Source organism: Anser cygnoides, chromosome 3 (assembly GCF_040182565.1).
Source record: "Anser cygnoides isolate HZ-2024a breed goose chromosome 3, Taihu_goose_T2T_genome, whole genome shotgun sequence".
NCBI lineage: Eukaryota > Metazoa > Chordata > Aves > Anseriformes > Anatidae > Anser > Anser cygnoides.
Genome location: NC_089875.1, coordinates 19,633,103 through 19,650,859, shown reverse-complemented (window position 1 = coordinate 19,650,859; position 17,757 = coordinate 19,633,103). Strand labels below are relative to the sequence as shown.

General features: G+C 36.6%; 1 protein-coding gene across 3 annotated transcripts in view; it reads right to left on the bottom strand.

Annotated features, from left to right (window-relative positions):
• The window catches only part of TMEM63A (transmembrane protein 63A), a 29,909-nt gene that overhangs the window by 10,792 nt on the left and 1,360 nt on the right, over positions 1-17,757 (bottom strand). For 2 of the 3 annotated variants that reach the window (XM_066993636.1, XM_066993635.1), the window contains exons 2-16: positions 17,397-17,517; positions 16,264-16,460; positions 14,043-14,122; positions 12,450-12,513; positions 11,322-11,359; positions 10,028-10,170; positions 9,341-9,392; positions 8,117-8,225; positions 7,666-7,736; positions 7,138-7,218; positions 6,488-6,611; positions 5,989-6,122; positions 3,151-3,288; positions 1,594-1,747; positions 743-849 (exon numbers count right to left, since the gene is read on the bottom strand). In XM_066993636.1, the coding sequence (XP_066849737.1) occupies positions 743-849; positions 1,594-1,747; positions 3,151-3,288; positions 5,989-6,122; positions 6,488-6,611; positions 7,138-7,218; positions 7,666-7,736; positions 8,117-8,225; positions 9,341-9,392; positions 10,028-10,170; positions 11,322-11,359; positions 12,450-12,513; positions 14,043-14,122; positions 16,264-16,449 (1,481 nt within the window). In that variant the 5' untranslated portion in view covers positions 16,450-16,460; positions 17,397-17,517. Of the gene's footprint in view, positions 1-742; positions 850-1,593; positions 1,748-3,150; positions 3,289-5,988; positions 6,123-6,487; positions 6,612-7,137; positions 7,219-7,665; positions 7,737-8,116; positions 8,226-9,340; positions 9,393-10,027; positions 10,171-11,321; positions 11,360-12,449; positions 12,514-14,042; positions 14,123-16,263; positions 16,461-17,267; positions 17,290-17,396; positions 17,518-17,757 lie in introns of those variants that run through there. The other variant, XM_048057521.2, reaches the window with a different exon arrangement.

Below are 17,757 nucleotides of genomic sequence, written 5' to 3'. Positions count from 1 at the left end.
GTAGGTCTTTCGGAACACCACTAATAGTATCCAGTAGCACTGATTTGTGCACTGTTACATCCCATCATTTCTTCCATGTGAAACAACACGAAGAAGGATGTCTTTCTTTTAGGTAGCATGCCAGCATTTGGAGCACTTTTTCTTGAAGTAGGATTCAGGGACTCAGAGGGTGGTGAGGCACTGGCACAGGTTGCCCAGAGAGGTTGGGGATGCCCCATCCCTGGAGGTGTTCAAGACCAGGTTAGATGATGCCCTGGGCAATCTGATCCAGTAGGTGGCATCCCTACACATGACAGGGGGTTTGGAACTAGATGGTCTTTGAGGTCGCTTCCAACCCAAGCCGTTCTATGGTTCTATGACATGATTCTATCATGACTCTTATGTTCTCAGCCTGGAGAGGATCCAAACCCACACTTCCTACCTTCCCAGACCGTGAGCTAGTTACAGGGTCAGAGGAATTACCCGTACTCCTGTTGAAGCTACATTTCTTTCCAAGTAAGCTTTAAACACAAAGTATGTGTGATAAGGGAGCGTAAGCAAATCATGTGGTCAGATCTGTAATTAATACAGCAAGTGTAATAACTCCAAAGTGTTCGGTATTGCATTAGAAAGTGATGAGAACATGATATTCCTGGCTATGAGAGATCTGGAGATTTAAAAGCACTGTAAAAGATAAGCACTTTCTCCATTGTTCTAGTAATACACAGCTGATAAGACCGAAACAGAAGAAGATCTTGCTTACTTTGTCCAGTGGGACTCCAGCAATGTTGAGTAATAGACAATTGTTGGTAGCAAAGCTGAGAAGGACCAAAGCAAGAGCGTTGGGAAAAACTGACTGATGATGGGATTCTAATTGGAAAAAAAATAAAATTAAAGGTGTTAAAAATAGTTTAATGCAGCTGTGATAGAAGAACAGAGGCTGCACTAATTAGCTTTTTGTAAATTACAGCAGGTTGAACAGTGAAAATCATATTCAGATGCAGACTTAGAATGAGGTAGAGCTCAGCACTGGTGTGCAAAGCAGGAAACAGGAGTAGGATTGGGATTAAATTCCGTGAGGGTGAAGTCTCACAAGCAGCTTTTATGTAGTTTATACCACCTTGGGGAAATATCTAAAATGAACAGTTTGTAAGAGACTTCAGCTGAAATCAGACTAGGACCAGATATATATGACATCCTGGTTTTCAATCCAGTAAGCAAAATAAAATCATGGCATTTTACTTTAGAGTTTAAAATCTGAATTCCCCTCTTCTCATCATAAAAATCAATACAAGTTGGACATGAAATTCCATTTTTGGCAAAAGGTTTTACATTTTAAATATTTAAAGTTATGTAACTTTGGAATGCAGCTTTTACTACAAATAAAAGATTTTATTATATAAAGTTTCAGATGAAATTATCCAGCCTACTATCAAGGAACAAAAGATGACCAAGGACCTGACACTTTTTAATCAGAAGCTACATTAAACAATTTTCAGAATTTCAACTGAATTTAGCTTATAGACATTGTTACATTTTCTTACTATGCACCTATCCATTTAGTAACGTTTTGGTCTGAAATACAGCTATATCCAAACACACAGTGATACTCACATTAAGGTAGTGAATAGGTTTAGTGACATTGAACTTGTCCATGGTTGAAATGATTATGGATGGAGTGGTAAGAAAAAACAGCACAATAAAAAGAAACAAATTAATGCAAAACCATCTAAACCACCATTTCAGACCACGCACCGAAAGATTATTCCTGCCAAAAAAAAGACAAAAACAAACAGTAAGCATGTGCTATTAAAATATATATATATATATATATATATGTCAAGTAATAGGTGGCACTGCTTTTTTGAAGCTGGGCTTTCATATTCTCAAAGCTAAATAACAAAGCACTACAGAAGTCCCAGTTGCTGTTAGAAATAATGAAAACAGTGCAACCTTTCTTGAGTGATAACATAACTTACACTTTCAAAACTTTAGTCTTTTGTAACACTTAAAATACAATGTCCAAAGTAGTTAAGCTTTAGGATGAAACACTTTGTTTAGTATTTCTACATTATTAAACTGTGAAAGTTGGAACGAGATTGCAATTACACAGAGAATTTCAGCAAGGAGAATAGCTATCAGAAGCAGAATCTACCAAGAAACTCTGATTTATACAAAAAAACAACACCCAGCTGAAACATCCACCTGCATCCACAGCAACCACAGGTCTTAAACAGGCAGTGTTCCTAATGTTTTCTGAAACAGTTCCCAAAAGGACTGGAATGACTTGAACCTCAGCCAAAGCTGAGCATTAAGAACAGACAAAGCAGGGACAGAGGCTCATTATCATTCCCTCTGCTGACAACTCTCATGGTAAGCCTAGGTAAGTAACATTAACATGGCAAATTGCTATGCCACCTCTTCTTCAAGGGAAAAGCCAAACAATAGGAGTATTTTTTGTCTCATTTGCAGTTTCGGTTTGGGCATGGAAACGTCACGACAAATTTTCTGTCATATGACCTGAAGATTATATTGGTGCAGTCCTACGTTATTTACAAAGCAACTGGAAAATGTTTAGTCATTTTTAGCCTATAAGCATGACAGAAGACAGCACAGGAACAGCTTGATTCAAAAAGCATTTATCTATTTTCACACACTCCCAAGTAAAGTCTGTGAAATTTACTGGGTCAGTAAAAAAAAAGATGTTGGAAAACAGACCATAGTTCAGAGTGGATCAAGCTATACTTGTCCTGTGGCATTGCCAAAAAAAATAAAATATATATATATATATACACACATACTTGAAGAATACTCAGCACTAACACCAAATTCCTTGCCTCATATCTCAACAGTAGATATACACTAGCCTCAAAAAATGGAAAGGAGGAGGTAGAGACTAATTAAAAAAATAAAAATGGATTTAAAAAAATCAAAGTTAACAAGAACTGCAGGTACCAGAACTTTGTTGTGTTAAACTCTATAGTCAACCTCTGAGAGACATCCCCAAGGTCAACGAAGAGCAGCATTAATGGAAATATTCACACCAGCCAAATGGAAACATTCCATAAAGTTTCAGTTTAGGGTTAAAGAAAAATACACTTAGACCCCTTCTCCTGTCCCCATTCTAAACCTACACTACCATAAATAAATGGTGGAAGACGGGAATCTTACCAACATATATTCTCAGGATATGGAGCATATTTAACCTTCCAGTTTGATACGCACAGCTCCTTGCTGTAGGATGACGGCTGTGGTTCTCCTTTACAATTAATACCCTCACATTTGCAGGCATTGAAGTCCTTAAGGATGCTGTAAGGAGGGAAACAAGAGGGGGATTTTTTTCAAGTTTTTTACACCTGAAAACACTGCAGATATAGAGGAAGACTGGTAATAGTGGTAAGAGTTTGTTGTGTTTTTTATTTTTCCTTTTAATAACTAGAGATTGAGAGCGCGTTTAGACAAAATGGTTATTACATACACGAGATGATGTTACAATCAGATAGACTCTTACTACCACAAGCCCTTGATAACTGACAAAGCTGGAAAACAAAAAAGCAATCTTGATTTGAACTGTTCAGTGCTTCTATTAACACTAACGGCAGCAGTGGTTCGTATTAAATAACAAAGTCCGAGAGCATCAGAAAAAAAAGAGACAGTTCCCCAAACACCTCTTACATAACTACAGCTGTTCTCAAGTCATAGCAGACTGAACGATTAGTCTACACTTCATTACACTAATTAGAAATCTAGCCATCTTTGCTTTTCGTAGAATTTTTATCATGCTGGTATCCTCACAATTCAAAATAACCTCTTTTGCCTGTTTCCAAAATAAACACATTTAGTTTTATCTTCTACTATTTTGAGTTGAATATCAATGTATTTAAACCAAATTGAAACATGACCAGAATAAATGCTCTAAAAGATTTCTCAAAACACACCAACAGAAGTGATAAGCATATATTCAGAGACAGTACAACTGTGTGTAAGTCAGTGTAAAAGGTTCTACTCCAGATAAGCACCATTTCACTAGCATAGAAACAGTATACATTGTATTTGAACAAGTGGACTGTAAAATTCCTGAACATGCTTTTTTCTAAGTCATGCTCTTAACATAAAGAAAATAGAGAACCACACAGACACCAAACAAAGCAATAAAAGACAAAACAGATTTTTATCTTACCAGAATTCAAGTAGCGATGTAAAACTGTAAATACTTGCTGCTGCAAGATGCTAGGAAAGTTTTTTGATACTTCGATAGCTTGTTTTTAAAAGAGTAAATATGAGGCAAGCTTTAGCAATTCCAACCACACTACACGAACAGAAGCACCAACTTTAATCCAGCTTCTACAGCTACCTGACTCCATGAACATCAGTCCTGGCTTCTGGCTTCTTCCACCCTTTTACAGGGCTCCTTGGAGCAGAGACCACTAGTGGCACCATATGACTTTCTAATGTGATGGTAGCCTCAGCTCCAAGTGTAAACTAATTTTCCAAAGAATAGAATCCACTGCAAGCTAAACAAGCTAAAATCTTTCTTAATAATCCAACTCAGATGCCCACAGTGCAATTCAGAACACATGTCCGAGAAGAAATTATCCTATCAAAATTATAAACAAGAAATTAACAGCTAGAGAAAGAACCTCAGTGCTTATTTTTCCTTTTAGTTTCACATCTTAAAGCATTAATTCATGCTCTGGAATCTCGAAGTATAGTATGTATCATCACAAAAACAGAAGGGCAGATTTCATCACATAATTAATACTCTGTTAAAGAGCAGCATGCAAAGTTTTTCCGGCATCTCAAATTCTCGAAATCCTACACCCTGGAATTCCCTGAAAAGAGCCTGAAAGACTGACTCTCTACTGTGACTTGAGAGTCAAAAGAACACAGACAATTTAAACCAGAAATGCTATGAAGAATTAAAAAAAAGCATGATCTGTTACGCTTGTATTACAAGTATTACTCTGCTTCCCTTCACTCACTTTGTGCTAGTAAAAGGTGCTTACAAACTGCTAACAGAAAATGACAGGTTACATGCATTTTCTCTACAAACAACTAAATAAAAGGGGCTGAACACCTTCTGATAATAGGTCTACACATAGATCTATAGTAAAAGGTAAGAAGTACACATGTAGTAAAATCTGAAGTCAAACAGATTTTGAGGGTCATAAGCAATCTGCAAGCAAAAAAGGAATATTGAAACAGATTGTCCCACATAACCCTCCATCATCTTGCAAAGAAGTAACTATTACTAAAAACCTAGAATATTTGACATAACTTTAAAAATGTCTTTTTTGAATTGTCTTATCCTAGCTTATCTAACAACTTGCTTATTCACCACGCTTTTTAGAAATATGTACTCACACAGATTTATACACATACACAACACAAAAAAACTGAGCACATGCATACACACATACTTCTCCCTGAATCCTGCACAACAAGTTATTATGCTTTCTATTTATTTACAGACACTCGAAGCTGGAAACTTCAGTTTCTCCTCTTTACTCTGCCTGGTACTTTGCCAACACCAAACATCCAGAAATTACCTTTAGAACGAAAATAATTAAACACTGATGGCCAGGTCAGTCACTAACTACTTCATTGAGATTACTAACTAGCAGTATAATTTGCACCCATTGTGATACCTTGGTAACTTCACTTGCACAGTAGAAAATGGAGAAATCAGTAACCCGCATTCAAGATCCAACTAGTCTGGCCTACTATTAGCCTAGACTGATGGATCCCACACAGAAGAGCAAGGTTCCTCATCCCAATAAATGTCTAGAACCATTTAGTCTCTTAGCATCTAAATTCTTTGAAGTATAGAGGCTTAATGCACACTTACAGGGGAACTTACCAGTAAGCAGAGCAGACCAAATCCACAGGATGGTGAAGAAGAAGAAAGGAAGAAGAACCAACATAAGCACACAAGCAACATAAATCAGATCAGATTAGTAGTACTATTACAGTTAAAACAGAACAAAGACGACAGCAGACAAAACTTACTAGGTTGCCATGGATTTCTCTTGAAACGTTACAAATGCCATTCCCAGTGGTTTATTTTGAACAGCTTGTTCCTCCTTTGAGAATTCTTCCATCAGTTCATTTGTAACTCTAGTATAATAATCTACAGCATCCTCCTGTTGGGAAATTGATGACTGTTACATCCAAGTATCAGATGGCTAATAGCTTCATTAAAATACAGTCCACACAAACCATAGCCCCCTATTCCTTACACTAATTCCAGAAATTACAAATCACATCACCACACAAAGACAAACAACCAGAAGGGTTTTTTTTGTACTTCTGTTTTTGCACTAAGATCAAATTTCAAAGATTTTAGGGAACTCCTTTTCCCTGCTGTAAGAGAAAATGAAAGACGAGCTCCCTGCAATAAATGAATAAGTATCTTCTGAAGTTCAACAAGATGTTACACAAAAACTAGTCTTCTCTACTCTTATAATGATCTTCCCAGCCACAAGTAAGAATGAATGTTACCTCTTACCCTTTCACATCCTCTCATTTCACAACAGCAGAACTGACCACATGGCTTAGGGTTGATTTGGACCCGCTTGCCATGCTTCTGATGCAAATGCTTATAGTAAGTCAGGCTTTTTTCTGCCTGTTTCCTAGATGGAAAAATACATCCAAAACATTTTGCAAGAGAACAGTATCAACAGCAAGTTACAAAGAATATAAACGCCAAGAGAAAAAATTATGTCAAGGACTCATAACAAATCAAAGATATTCATATATCTTATTTTGTCTACTTCATACAATTTATTTTCAAACCTATAATATCATGAGTCTACACTTGTCGTGAGGTTCCAGAAGGAAAATTTATTATTGTATAGCCCAGAAAACAATCCTTTTTCCTTCTGTGTCCAACATCTCTGACCAAAGCAAGGTCTGCTACAGTTTCTAATTAGTTACTAATTTAACAGTTCAGTTTTCTACTTTGTACTGCCCAAACGAACAAACCAGCTACAGCTCACTTTAAAACACAGCTGAATCTAACTGAATACCAGACCAGAACCTTAAAAGCAGAAAGCACTTCTAGTATATGCAAGCTTAGTACTACTAGTAAATGTTGATTAAGGACTGGCAAAGCATTCATAAAATTATTCCAAACTCAGATATATTACAAAAAAGTACCTTTTTTTGAATAGATAAATAAGCCTGGCTACATCATAACATAGCTGGACCTCCAGCACAGTGCAGGTTGGGTAGGCAGCACTGAAAAAGAAACACTACGTGAGAAAAGACAGTACATTGAAGAACCTTTTTCAAAGATCATCACTGATATCTTAATGACACCTCAGTCAATGGTGTACCGCAGAGAGGAGACTTCCACAGAGACAGGTGCTGGAAGTTACTTTTATGAGATGTGCAGCATTATTCCCAAATAAAAGCCATGTGGGAGCCTTAATGGTAAGTGTGGCTATGCAGCCACTTTTTTAGATACTATATTTCAATAAAGCTAGATAGCTGATCTGAATAATAGAATCTTCCCTTCTATTCTCAATTATTTCTAAGTAATAAATATACTTTTAAAAGATGGATACTATAACATGGATTTGAAACAGTGTAAGAGTCAAAAATATTTCTGTTTGGACAGGTAGAACTACCAAGATAATTTTAAATCTCCTGTTCTTAAAGATACTAGTCAAGCACGGAACTTACGTGAAATGACCTTGTATGGTCTCTTGATTTGCATCTTTTGGAAGACCCGTTATAAACAACGTGCACTTAACCTGCAAAAGAAAAAAACTCCTATTTTGAGAAACCGTATGACTAAGGAGAAAAGAATATGAGGAAGGAAGTGACATAGCACAGGTAGCTAAGCTTTAGAGGGGGGAAAAAAAGTAGGATGTTCTGATTTTGTTGGGAGCTGCACCTATTCAAGACAGCAACACATTTACCTTCTATACTAGTTGAAGATACATCAAATTTTCACAAGTCCCTCCCCACCCACTGTCTCTCCAGCCATGTTTCACAATTTACTCAGTGGAGCTTTGCTTTCAGTAAATTCCCTCACACTCGCATCACATTCTAGCAAGGAGGCGGCATCTTAGCAATTTGATTTTTTAACACTATTCACTTTCAAACACTTTAAAAAAAACCAGAAACTTACTATGTTTTCTTCTTTATATGTGACTGCCTTCATGTGATGTCTCATGAAGACAACAGTCAGAATCAGGTAAACAACAGCAAAAAACGTGTGCAGCCAAAGAAGATTGTTACTGTTGGACAAAACGTTATAAATGTGAGAAATAGAAACAACTGTCCTACTGATACAAGTAGCCATCAAAATGCTAAGCAGATCAAAACCTTTCTTTGAACACAGCAATAAAAAAGTACCAACTGGTAAATAGTCATACCCATGAAGATGCTTGGACAGCCACTAGGGTTACCCATAGCATTTTATGATAAACAGTAAATGAAACTGCAAAGAAAACCACTATTCTATAGCATGGATCTTTTAGGAAGCATTTGGCTTGTGCCTTCGCATTCAGATGATCAATAGTACACCCCATGGTATTTGCGAAAATATATTTTATTGGCATTACCATGTTGGGTGCATAATTGAACTCCCCTTGAAGGGGATCCTTACCCCAAATGAAAATAACCCAATACAGGGAGTAAACACTGCTTCTCTGATAGCTTTTTCCTCCAAACTTAGGAAAGTTTGGTTCTATGAACAGCTCTTCATTTTTGTGAAGGGCATTAATAATTACAGGTAACTATTCTGCAGATAAAAAAACAATCAAAAGTCTCCACTAGTTACTAGGAATCATAATGTGGTTAGAAAAAATGAAGTGCATTGGCAGAAATTCTGTTGGACATAAGAGCATGGATAGATATATTTTTGATCAAGTAATACAACACAAAAAACATATAGCCTTGTATTTCAGCTATTGTATAGGCTTAAAAAAAATAGAAGTAATTTTAACAGTGGTCTCAAATGGGACAGACACACGCAAATCTAGTGTAAGAGAATTCAAGTCATCTGAGTTACATGTTATAGTACAGCTGTCAGCTTTATTCCCCTTTCTGCACCATGGTTTCTTTCAACATGGAAATTTCTGAAAATAATATTGTTAAACGTGTGATCATTAGCCAAGAAAGGCACATGGTATAGGAAGTAAGAGCTGAGAGAGTAGAAGCCAAGTTTCTAGATTTCTTATCAGTGCTGTAATGCGTAGCCTGAAGCAGAACACATCCCAGTTTCAGTTGATGATGCTTGAATAAGTAATTCCTACCCTGTGAGCCATGTTGCAAGTATCAATTCATTGTGTTTAGAGACTATGGCAGGAAACAGACATAAGCATAAAAGTACTCCGCAGGATTTACTCACCCAGTTTCTAAGTTTTGTATAGTTGTTCTTCCAAAACTATAGGGATCTTTAACTAAGAACAAAAACAAGTATCATAATTAACTGGTGCAAAATTCACATGCAAGCTATGAGAAAGCCAGCTTTTCTCTTTTTTAAATGTTGATCTATTCAACATTAAATATATTCAGAATCATAATCAATGCTGGTTTGCAATATTGCATTTTAAAGTCGGCTAAAGAGTGCAAGTAATAAACCACTTTCAGCCTATCAAGAGAAATAACAATTTTTAAGATCTGAATACCAGATCTTTGCAGCGTGTCCCCCTCTCCTCTAAGTCTCTGTTCATATCCAATTAACAATGCTGTTTAGGGTTTAGAATCAGTTTCCTTCACATTTTTATTCCATCTTCACTGATTTCTCTTCTCTGACAGTTTTTTTAAACTACATGAATTCAGTGCTTACAGAACAATACCAATAACCTTACTGAGGTCAAAAATGAGAAAATTTATATGGCTTTGCTTCTTAGACTGTCAGATATTTGAAAAATGATAATTCGAGTGACTGAAAATTGAGTATATGTTCAAAGGAGAAAGAGATATAGTATACCTGAAAAGCTAAATAATCTTTTAGCACCAACTATTACAAGTTAAACCATCACAACAGAAAGAACTGCACAAGCATAAACGTAATGTAAAAAAAAAAACTTACCAAGTAGATCACCTGATAAGTTGACAGGCAATATGACACCCACAGACAAAACGCTGACAGCAATCAACAAACAGATGATGTGACGCTGGAAGGCAAGGTAATGTATGGCATCTTCACCACATCTGTCATGAATCTCATCATCACTACACCATTGAGGGAAAAGCACAAAGGTCAGTCTACTCAGAAGCACTGGAGTTCTTGTTTTCTGTGTCGTTTTGGTTTTTAAACATACATTATTCTCTCAGTCTACCCAATGACTTTCTCCCTATCAGATTTCAACACAGTTGTGTTCTTTCATGCAGAAGTTTAACTTCAAGTTCCAACAGTGTCTTTTTCTTGCACAGTATCAACATATGAAAATTAACATAGGAGAATTTAAGATAGAAACAAGTAATCTGAAAAGGAAATATGCATACGATATTTTATCAAGCTAGAGATGACAAAGACATCTGCCATGAATTCCTGTTTTAAGACAGTCACAGGGTAGTAAGTCTAACTCAAATTTTAGGATCACACTGTGACAGCATTCACTCATCTCAATAAAGGCTTCCCATGAGGAAAATAACAGAACCACCTGACTCTCATGACTCCCAATTAACAAAAGATATTAATAGGTTTCCAAAAGAACTGTCATCTATCTGTTTTCAGCAAGACAGATGAGTAAAATATTAGTTCTTGGAAAAGGAAGGAACTGAACTAGCGAAAACTGAGAAAGACAGGCTCAATCCCCACACCTTTCCTGTTTCAATGTATCTAAGCTACGAATTGATTTGAAAAAATAAATAAATAAATAAATCGCAGTTTACTAAGCCCAAAGAGATGTAAAGAACCAACATCACACGTCTGATGCTCAGTTTCTAAGAGACAGTGGAATTGGCTTTTCCTAGTCAGTCAATTCCAGCCCCAACTAAACCAACAGTTCTCCATCAAAACTCTTGCAGGGAAAGCCTGTTACCTATCCAAGGCCCTACGTGCTTCAAACAGGGGAACACCCATGCAGTACTGTTTGAAGGGTAAAAGCCTAAAGCCTGGTTATTGGCTCAGAACCCATACAAAAGCCATAGATTAACTTCAGTTCAAAATCTGTTCCTAAATCAGGAAGTCCATATACTGCTAACAGAAAGGCAACTGTATCCTGTATTCCTATGTGGTCACCTTGTTTTTGTATTCTTTTTCCTACCCACTATTGCCCACCCCACTGGAGGCACACATCCTGTTGTTTGTATTTAATTCTATCTACACAGGGGAAGAAAAAAAAAGCGCAAAAAGTTCACTACTTTTTCCATATACTTACTGCATCCGAAAAGCAGCTGTCATCCAAGAACAAAACCCCTATAAAGAAAGACGTTTTAGGAGCTAACATAGAAAAACATACTCTCTAATTTGTACAACTGAGAGAAGTGTTTCTATTAAAGCCAATTTCTTAGCTAAAAATTTTGCAGCATTACTCCAAAATCATCGTTTAGAAACATACAGAAAGATACCTATTACTTTACATATTTTTAAAGGGCTCTTTGTAATGTCTGCCTTCAGAGAGTACTTAAGACATTAGTGGATGGTGGTGGAGGATTATTTGCAGGTTTACTGCTTGGACTTTTTAAATTTATGAAGTGTGTCCAGATCCCATCTCTGAACAAACGTCATGATTCAATCTTGTAACGAAAATTGGTTTCTAATGCATTGTTTTAGACAGGTGATTCCCCCCCCCCCAAAAAAAAAAAAAATCAGAGACCCCAATTTCAAAGTTAAGCTACACGTGAGTCTCATACAAGTTAATCTCAAACTGTAGTTAGAAGCAACACAGTGATGTAAAGCTAGATAAGAAGCCTTTCTATTAATTTCAAGTCCTCCTATGAAACTGTACAGCAGAGATCACATCCCAGTGCATGTTCTGTATGGTTAAAAAAGCCAAAACCTTCTTTCTTGAAAGGCCTACTCTTCAAGTTAATAATATTCAATTAATGAGACATTTGTATTCAACAGTTTCAGTGATAAAGTTGCTTTAGGATTTAAAAAAAGGATGCAGAAAACCACACAAATAGCAGAGCAATCCTGATCAAACACCAGTATGCTTTTGATGCTCATGCAACTATTTGGTTATAAAGTTTAATATTAAATTGACGCATATATAAAATGTTAAAATGTAGGCTGCCCTCCACTTGACAACTCTCCTGATTTCATTCTGAAGCTGCAACACAGAATACTAGGGATGTATAAGTTCAAAGACTCCAGAAAGAATTAATTAGAAATCTGACCAAAATTTTTCTGACATATTACTGTTTTTTTTTTTTTTTTTTTTTTACACTTGAAAGCTATCTACACGCAATGACTGGTTCAGTGGGCTACGTGCAATGGCAAACTCCAGCAGATTCCATTACACAGTTTATATTTAAAAAAAATACCAAAACTCTAGAATACTTACACTGTCATATTCAAGAGCTTCAGGTACCAATGAAGATACTGACAACCGGTTGTATCTCAATTCACTGAAATAAATGAAATGATGTTTTTAAGTATCTTTAATAGCAGATGCTGAAATTCCATAGAATTATTTCAACTTTAACTATTTTGAAGTAACTAAATGAAGTAGTAGTAAAATACTTTTTCCTCTTATGAAGGCTGCGGCTTTCACTTTTCCTGCATATGCTACACAGAAGCTTGTACTGCGTCTCATGTTCCTAAGTTAGTACTTGTGAGCTCCTGAAGCGAGAGTGTGTAACTGAACTAAAAATAAAATTGTATGTTTTATTCAAGTACTAAATTGAAGTCACATGAAATAATGCAAAACAGGTTTTAAGCCTAGGCAAGATCAATTCTGCAAGTTAGTTTCCTGCTCAGATACTCCTCCTCACACTTCTTTCCCTCCACCTCTCTTCCTTTCATCTTAGAGCCATTTCTCAGAATTTCCCTGCACAATTAAGTCCTTTAACTGCAGGGAACTCCTCATGCAAATTCAGTCTTGTAGCAAGGCTAAAAACAATTAGAGAGTCTGTAGGTCTCAGTAAAAATAGCAAAGTACCTGTTTTCAGTTTGTTGCTAAAAAGAAATGTTGCAACATTGATGTCCATGATTACAGTATTCATAGGTGTATCAACAATATTTTTGACCTAGGTCACTATCCAGCAGGGATAACAACATAGACTCCTACCTGTCTGACTCAAATATCTGGTTGTGGATCTCTGTGGATCTCCACAGCCCACTAGGAAGCCTGTACTGGAGCATCTTCATTCCTGCTACCTGAGCTAGCCAGATTAATGCTGTCTCAGTTATTGTTCATCTTTTTTGCTGCATCCACTTTTCACACTTGTACATGGATACAGCCTAAGAAAACCACACTTTGAGCCACTTCCTTTTGCTTAATTGCAGATTACCACAACTTAGATATAACATTAATACCAGCAAGAGTCTCACTGGTAAAGTTTACCCACTTCATAAACATATGACTAGCTTTTAAACACCTCAAGAGATCACCTTGTAGAAATAATATTTAAAACAAATAAAAAGCTCAGATGCAGTTATCACTAAAAAAAAAAATCAGCGAAGAATTTCAGAAACTCATAACGACTTTTTTTTTTTTTTGAAACTCTTCAGACTTATTATGATACAGTCTGCATAGGGAGCTCTGGGAAGATACTAGGCCTGAACCAGGATAAAAACGAGTTAATATCCTTCTATTGCAGAAACACTGTAAACATTAACAAGCACTTATGTGACTTGCTAGCAGACAAGCAGCCTATTATTTTTTCTTACATCCACTTCCTTAACCCACAACAGCAGAATGAAATTCACAATGACAATGGCAAACACAGTTTTATTAACTGACACTGCAAAGAGGAACTCTGTGAGTAGAACTCTGTATTTCAAACAAAGCAGCACAACGATATTTTTAATAAATATGTGATTACAATCACATCTAATTGATGAAAATTCATGTAATTTAAGCCCTATTTACTCTACTTACTTCCACAGTCCCCCACAGGTTTCAAGAAATCAGTCCAATTGTGTATCTTTTTACCTTTCAGTTTCTGACACCAGAGCAACACGACCATAGTCCCAGAATCTCTTTCTTATAGTGGAAAACAAAAACATGAAAATCTAGAAAAGAAAAAGAAAGATCTTTGAATATTTATTTTCATTTTCATAACTCTTATTCTACAGGTAGTGTCAAAAATGCTGTCCTAGCTCTTAAGCCAACTTGTCTGGGACTCAAGGGCCAGAACTGCTACTTTCCTTTTCTAATTTATGAAGGAAGAATTCTGAACGTAGTATTTCCAAACTGAATACTGATAAAGGCTTGTAACAGTCAGGAAAACTAGCAAGTAGTAATTGACAGAAAGTCAAAACTTTCATAAATACACCTTTACCATTTTTCTTTAGTCCCACACAGAACTACAATGGAAGACTTTAAATGAATTTATTTTTTTTAAACAGTGGTGTAACCAGCTGTAAGGGGGGTCAACTATTTTCTCAAGTATGAGAATTATTCTTTATCCTTCTCAGTAATAATTAATACATTATTATAACTCAAACCCCAGAAACTTATGGTTGATCTCTCCAATGTATTTTTGCTCTCCCCCCTATATTTTCACATTTTGAAAGAGGCTAAGAAAACAAGAAAAAAATCACTATTTATTTCACAGATGCATAGGATTTTTTTTTAATTTCTTAAAAAGACCTTGCTCTGTATGAAGCAATGATGCAGAACTAACAAAGCCAGTTCCCTAAACATATGTTAACACCTACACTCTCACCTTCTAGCCCCTCCTACATCCCATACCTGTTTGGCTAGAAAGCAGTGCCAGTAATGCAACTTATTTCAAGCTATGCAAGTACTGACTGGCCAGCCAGGATAAATGTCAAGATTACCCAGCTCATTTCCGCATTTCACAATAAATAAAACCTTCTTGTAATAGCTTTCCCCCCAACAGGAAATGCAAATTCAGATCTTTCTCTTTTATCTGTCCATTACACTTCAGGAACCCAGAAATTTCAATGACGACAAATCTACCAGAGTCTCTGAAATTGGTTGAAATTGGCTGATATGTTCTGCGGTTATTAGGAGGAACTGGCAGACAAATGGGTGGACAGTGCAATACATAAACCTCACTTCCTTAGGAAACCAGCCTAGAAAATAATATTCAGAATTACATCAACTGACACTTATTTAGGGTATTTGCAATAAAAATGTCATAAACATAGGAGGAATATAGGAGTTGCTAAATAAATTGCAGTCCTCAGTACCTGAAAAAGAGAAAAGTCTTCTACACAGCAGCTAACTTTTCCTAATGCCATTTAAGAGGAGAGTACAACAGAAAGGAACTCAAAAGAAGAGACTCAGCATCTTTAAAATACAACCACAGCTCAGAAAATATCCCCCCAAATAGTCCAACAAAATATTATTCAATGTCACTGTGTAACTTTCAGGAACATCCTCTAGTTCATATGGAACTATCAGCTCAGACCTCACAGAGGTAGTTTTAAGTTTCCCCACAGTGGCCTTCTAGAATTCAGGAACTGTGATTCCCTCAGTCTCATTTCATTACCAGAAACCTTACTTATCAGGCCCATTTGCAGGTCTACAGTTCTGTTTTTCTGGTGGCTTAAGACCAGTAAGACCAACCAAACTCATTGAAATAACCACAAATTTTATTGGAGTCTCAGGCCTGCCTTGGAGCCTCCAGACCAGCAGATAGTCTTGTTTCTCCTTTTGTCCAGACTGAGCTGATCAGTACGCTATTTCTTCGACAGCTTCACAAAATCTAATTCAAAAATCTCTGAAGCGACAGATTTTCCATATTGTATCTCTTCTTGTAAAACAATCAAGATGTTTTCCTCTGGATAAACAATTTAGTAGCAGTGTTCCCTTTCTGAAAAAGGTACTCAGGAGTTAAATCCAGAGTAAGGGAAAAAATGATCTTGCCATTAAGACAAAACATAGAAAACTGAGCTACCACTACAAAGCCCACCATGATTCTAAATACAGACCCCATCATACTGCACTCTCTCTACACCTACACATCCAACATACAGTGACATCATCATCCCGCTTACATGTGAGCTTTTACCAATACTTGAAAGCAAACTACCTTGAAGTTCTCAGGACAGCCTTAACACATTTATTATTCTAAAGGTTCTTGGAAACAAATTGCTACCTGATAAAAACTGTGCAGAATTCTATGTCTAACTTTTGAGATGGCCCTAGTATTTTCAATACATGAAATAGAAACTGGTCTTACAACAAAGCAGGTTACATCAAGCAGCAGGACAGTTGGGATTCCACCAAAAGTTACTCCCTGGAGCACCGTGCTGCCCCGGGCTGTGCTGTAGCAGTATGTCTCATTTGTTGAGTTGAAAGGTACACTTCTATTCCAGTAGTAGGCTAGATGAGAATGTCCAAAACCCAGGAACAAAGAAAGGCTCATTTTCTCTCTCCCTTAATAAAAAGAAAAGAGAAACAACCATGTGAGAAGCCTTCCTAATATTTGTGAGACGTACTATCATTATAAGTACAGGAAACACAGGGAGATTCGACAAAGAAACTACTTTGGAAAAGAAGTCACATTTAATAAATCATTCCTCTTCATCTGAGAAATATTTTTGCAGTAACTCAGTTATTCAGTAGACTCAGTTGTTAGCAGTGCCCTAGCAAGAATTCCAGACATCTAACCAACCACAGTCTGTGCAGACATCTGAGCAAGGCTACAGAAGAACACACAAACTCCTCTCTTATCTAACTTACAACACTAAACTACTTTCAGGCTGGATTCTGATTCTAGAAGTAACACAGGGCATTAAATATTCCAACAAACTATAAAAGTTCAAAGATGGCTCCTAGTTGATGAGCATGTGTGATTACACTAGCTTGTGAACTTTGAATCCAAGTGTTTGAATCCAAAACCTTGAGATTATTAACAAATTTGCCACTAATTCCCCAGAAAAAAAATTACTACCCAAATACACATGCTCCTCTTTCTCTGTTCTTGGAATATTTTCCTTTTCAGTTGGAGAGTTTAACTAGGAGAGCAGCACAGTAATTACAATATATCATTACCATGAAAGAACAGAGTATTTCCAATTTTCTGCGAGACATCCATATACCTCATTTTAGTCAACTGACTTGCTCAGATAAATTAGTAACATACAAGATCAGGCAAGATTTAGCTACTGATACAACACTGTTTTTTGGGTTTTGTTTGGTTTTGTTTTTTTCTTAAATCAGTGCAGACAGTTGCCCACTTACTTTGGGACTTTCCACTTCAAACACTTCTTTTCTTGGATCTTATAAACTTCATCGTTCTTATCTACTTGGGACAAAAGCGTGCTTCATGTAGAACACAAATTGACTGATAAATTCATAAAGAAAGCATACCCCAAAAAACTCTATCCTTTGAAATCAAAGATTGTAGGTCCTCATCACAGGTCCAGGAACACTACTTTTGGGATATCATGCCTCTACAAGAAGGGCGCACATGGCAACACTGTTCCAGATGCTGAAAACAAAACAAAAGAAGAATACGTTTAAGCTCAAAGTCTCCCTCTAAAGAGCAAAATAATAATAATAATAATAATAATAAAACCACCATGGAGAATACTTTTCCCAGAGCAGAATTTACTAAGTGGTGGACTGCATGACACTGGGAGAGGTAGGGGAAGGATTCTGTCTCGGCTGACAGGTGTGCTGTGAAAAAAACACTTAATTGTGCCATAATTCTGTCCTTGCTTTCTAAGGA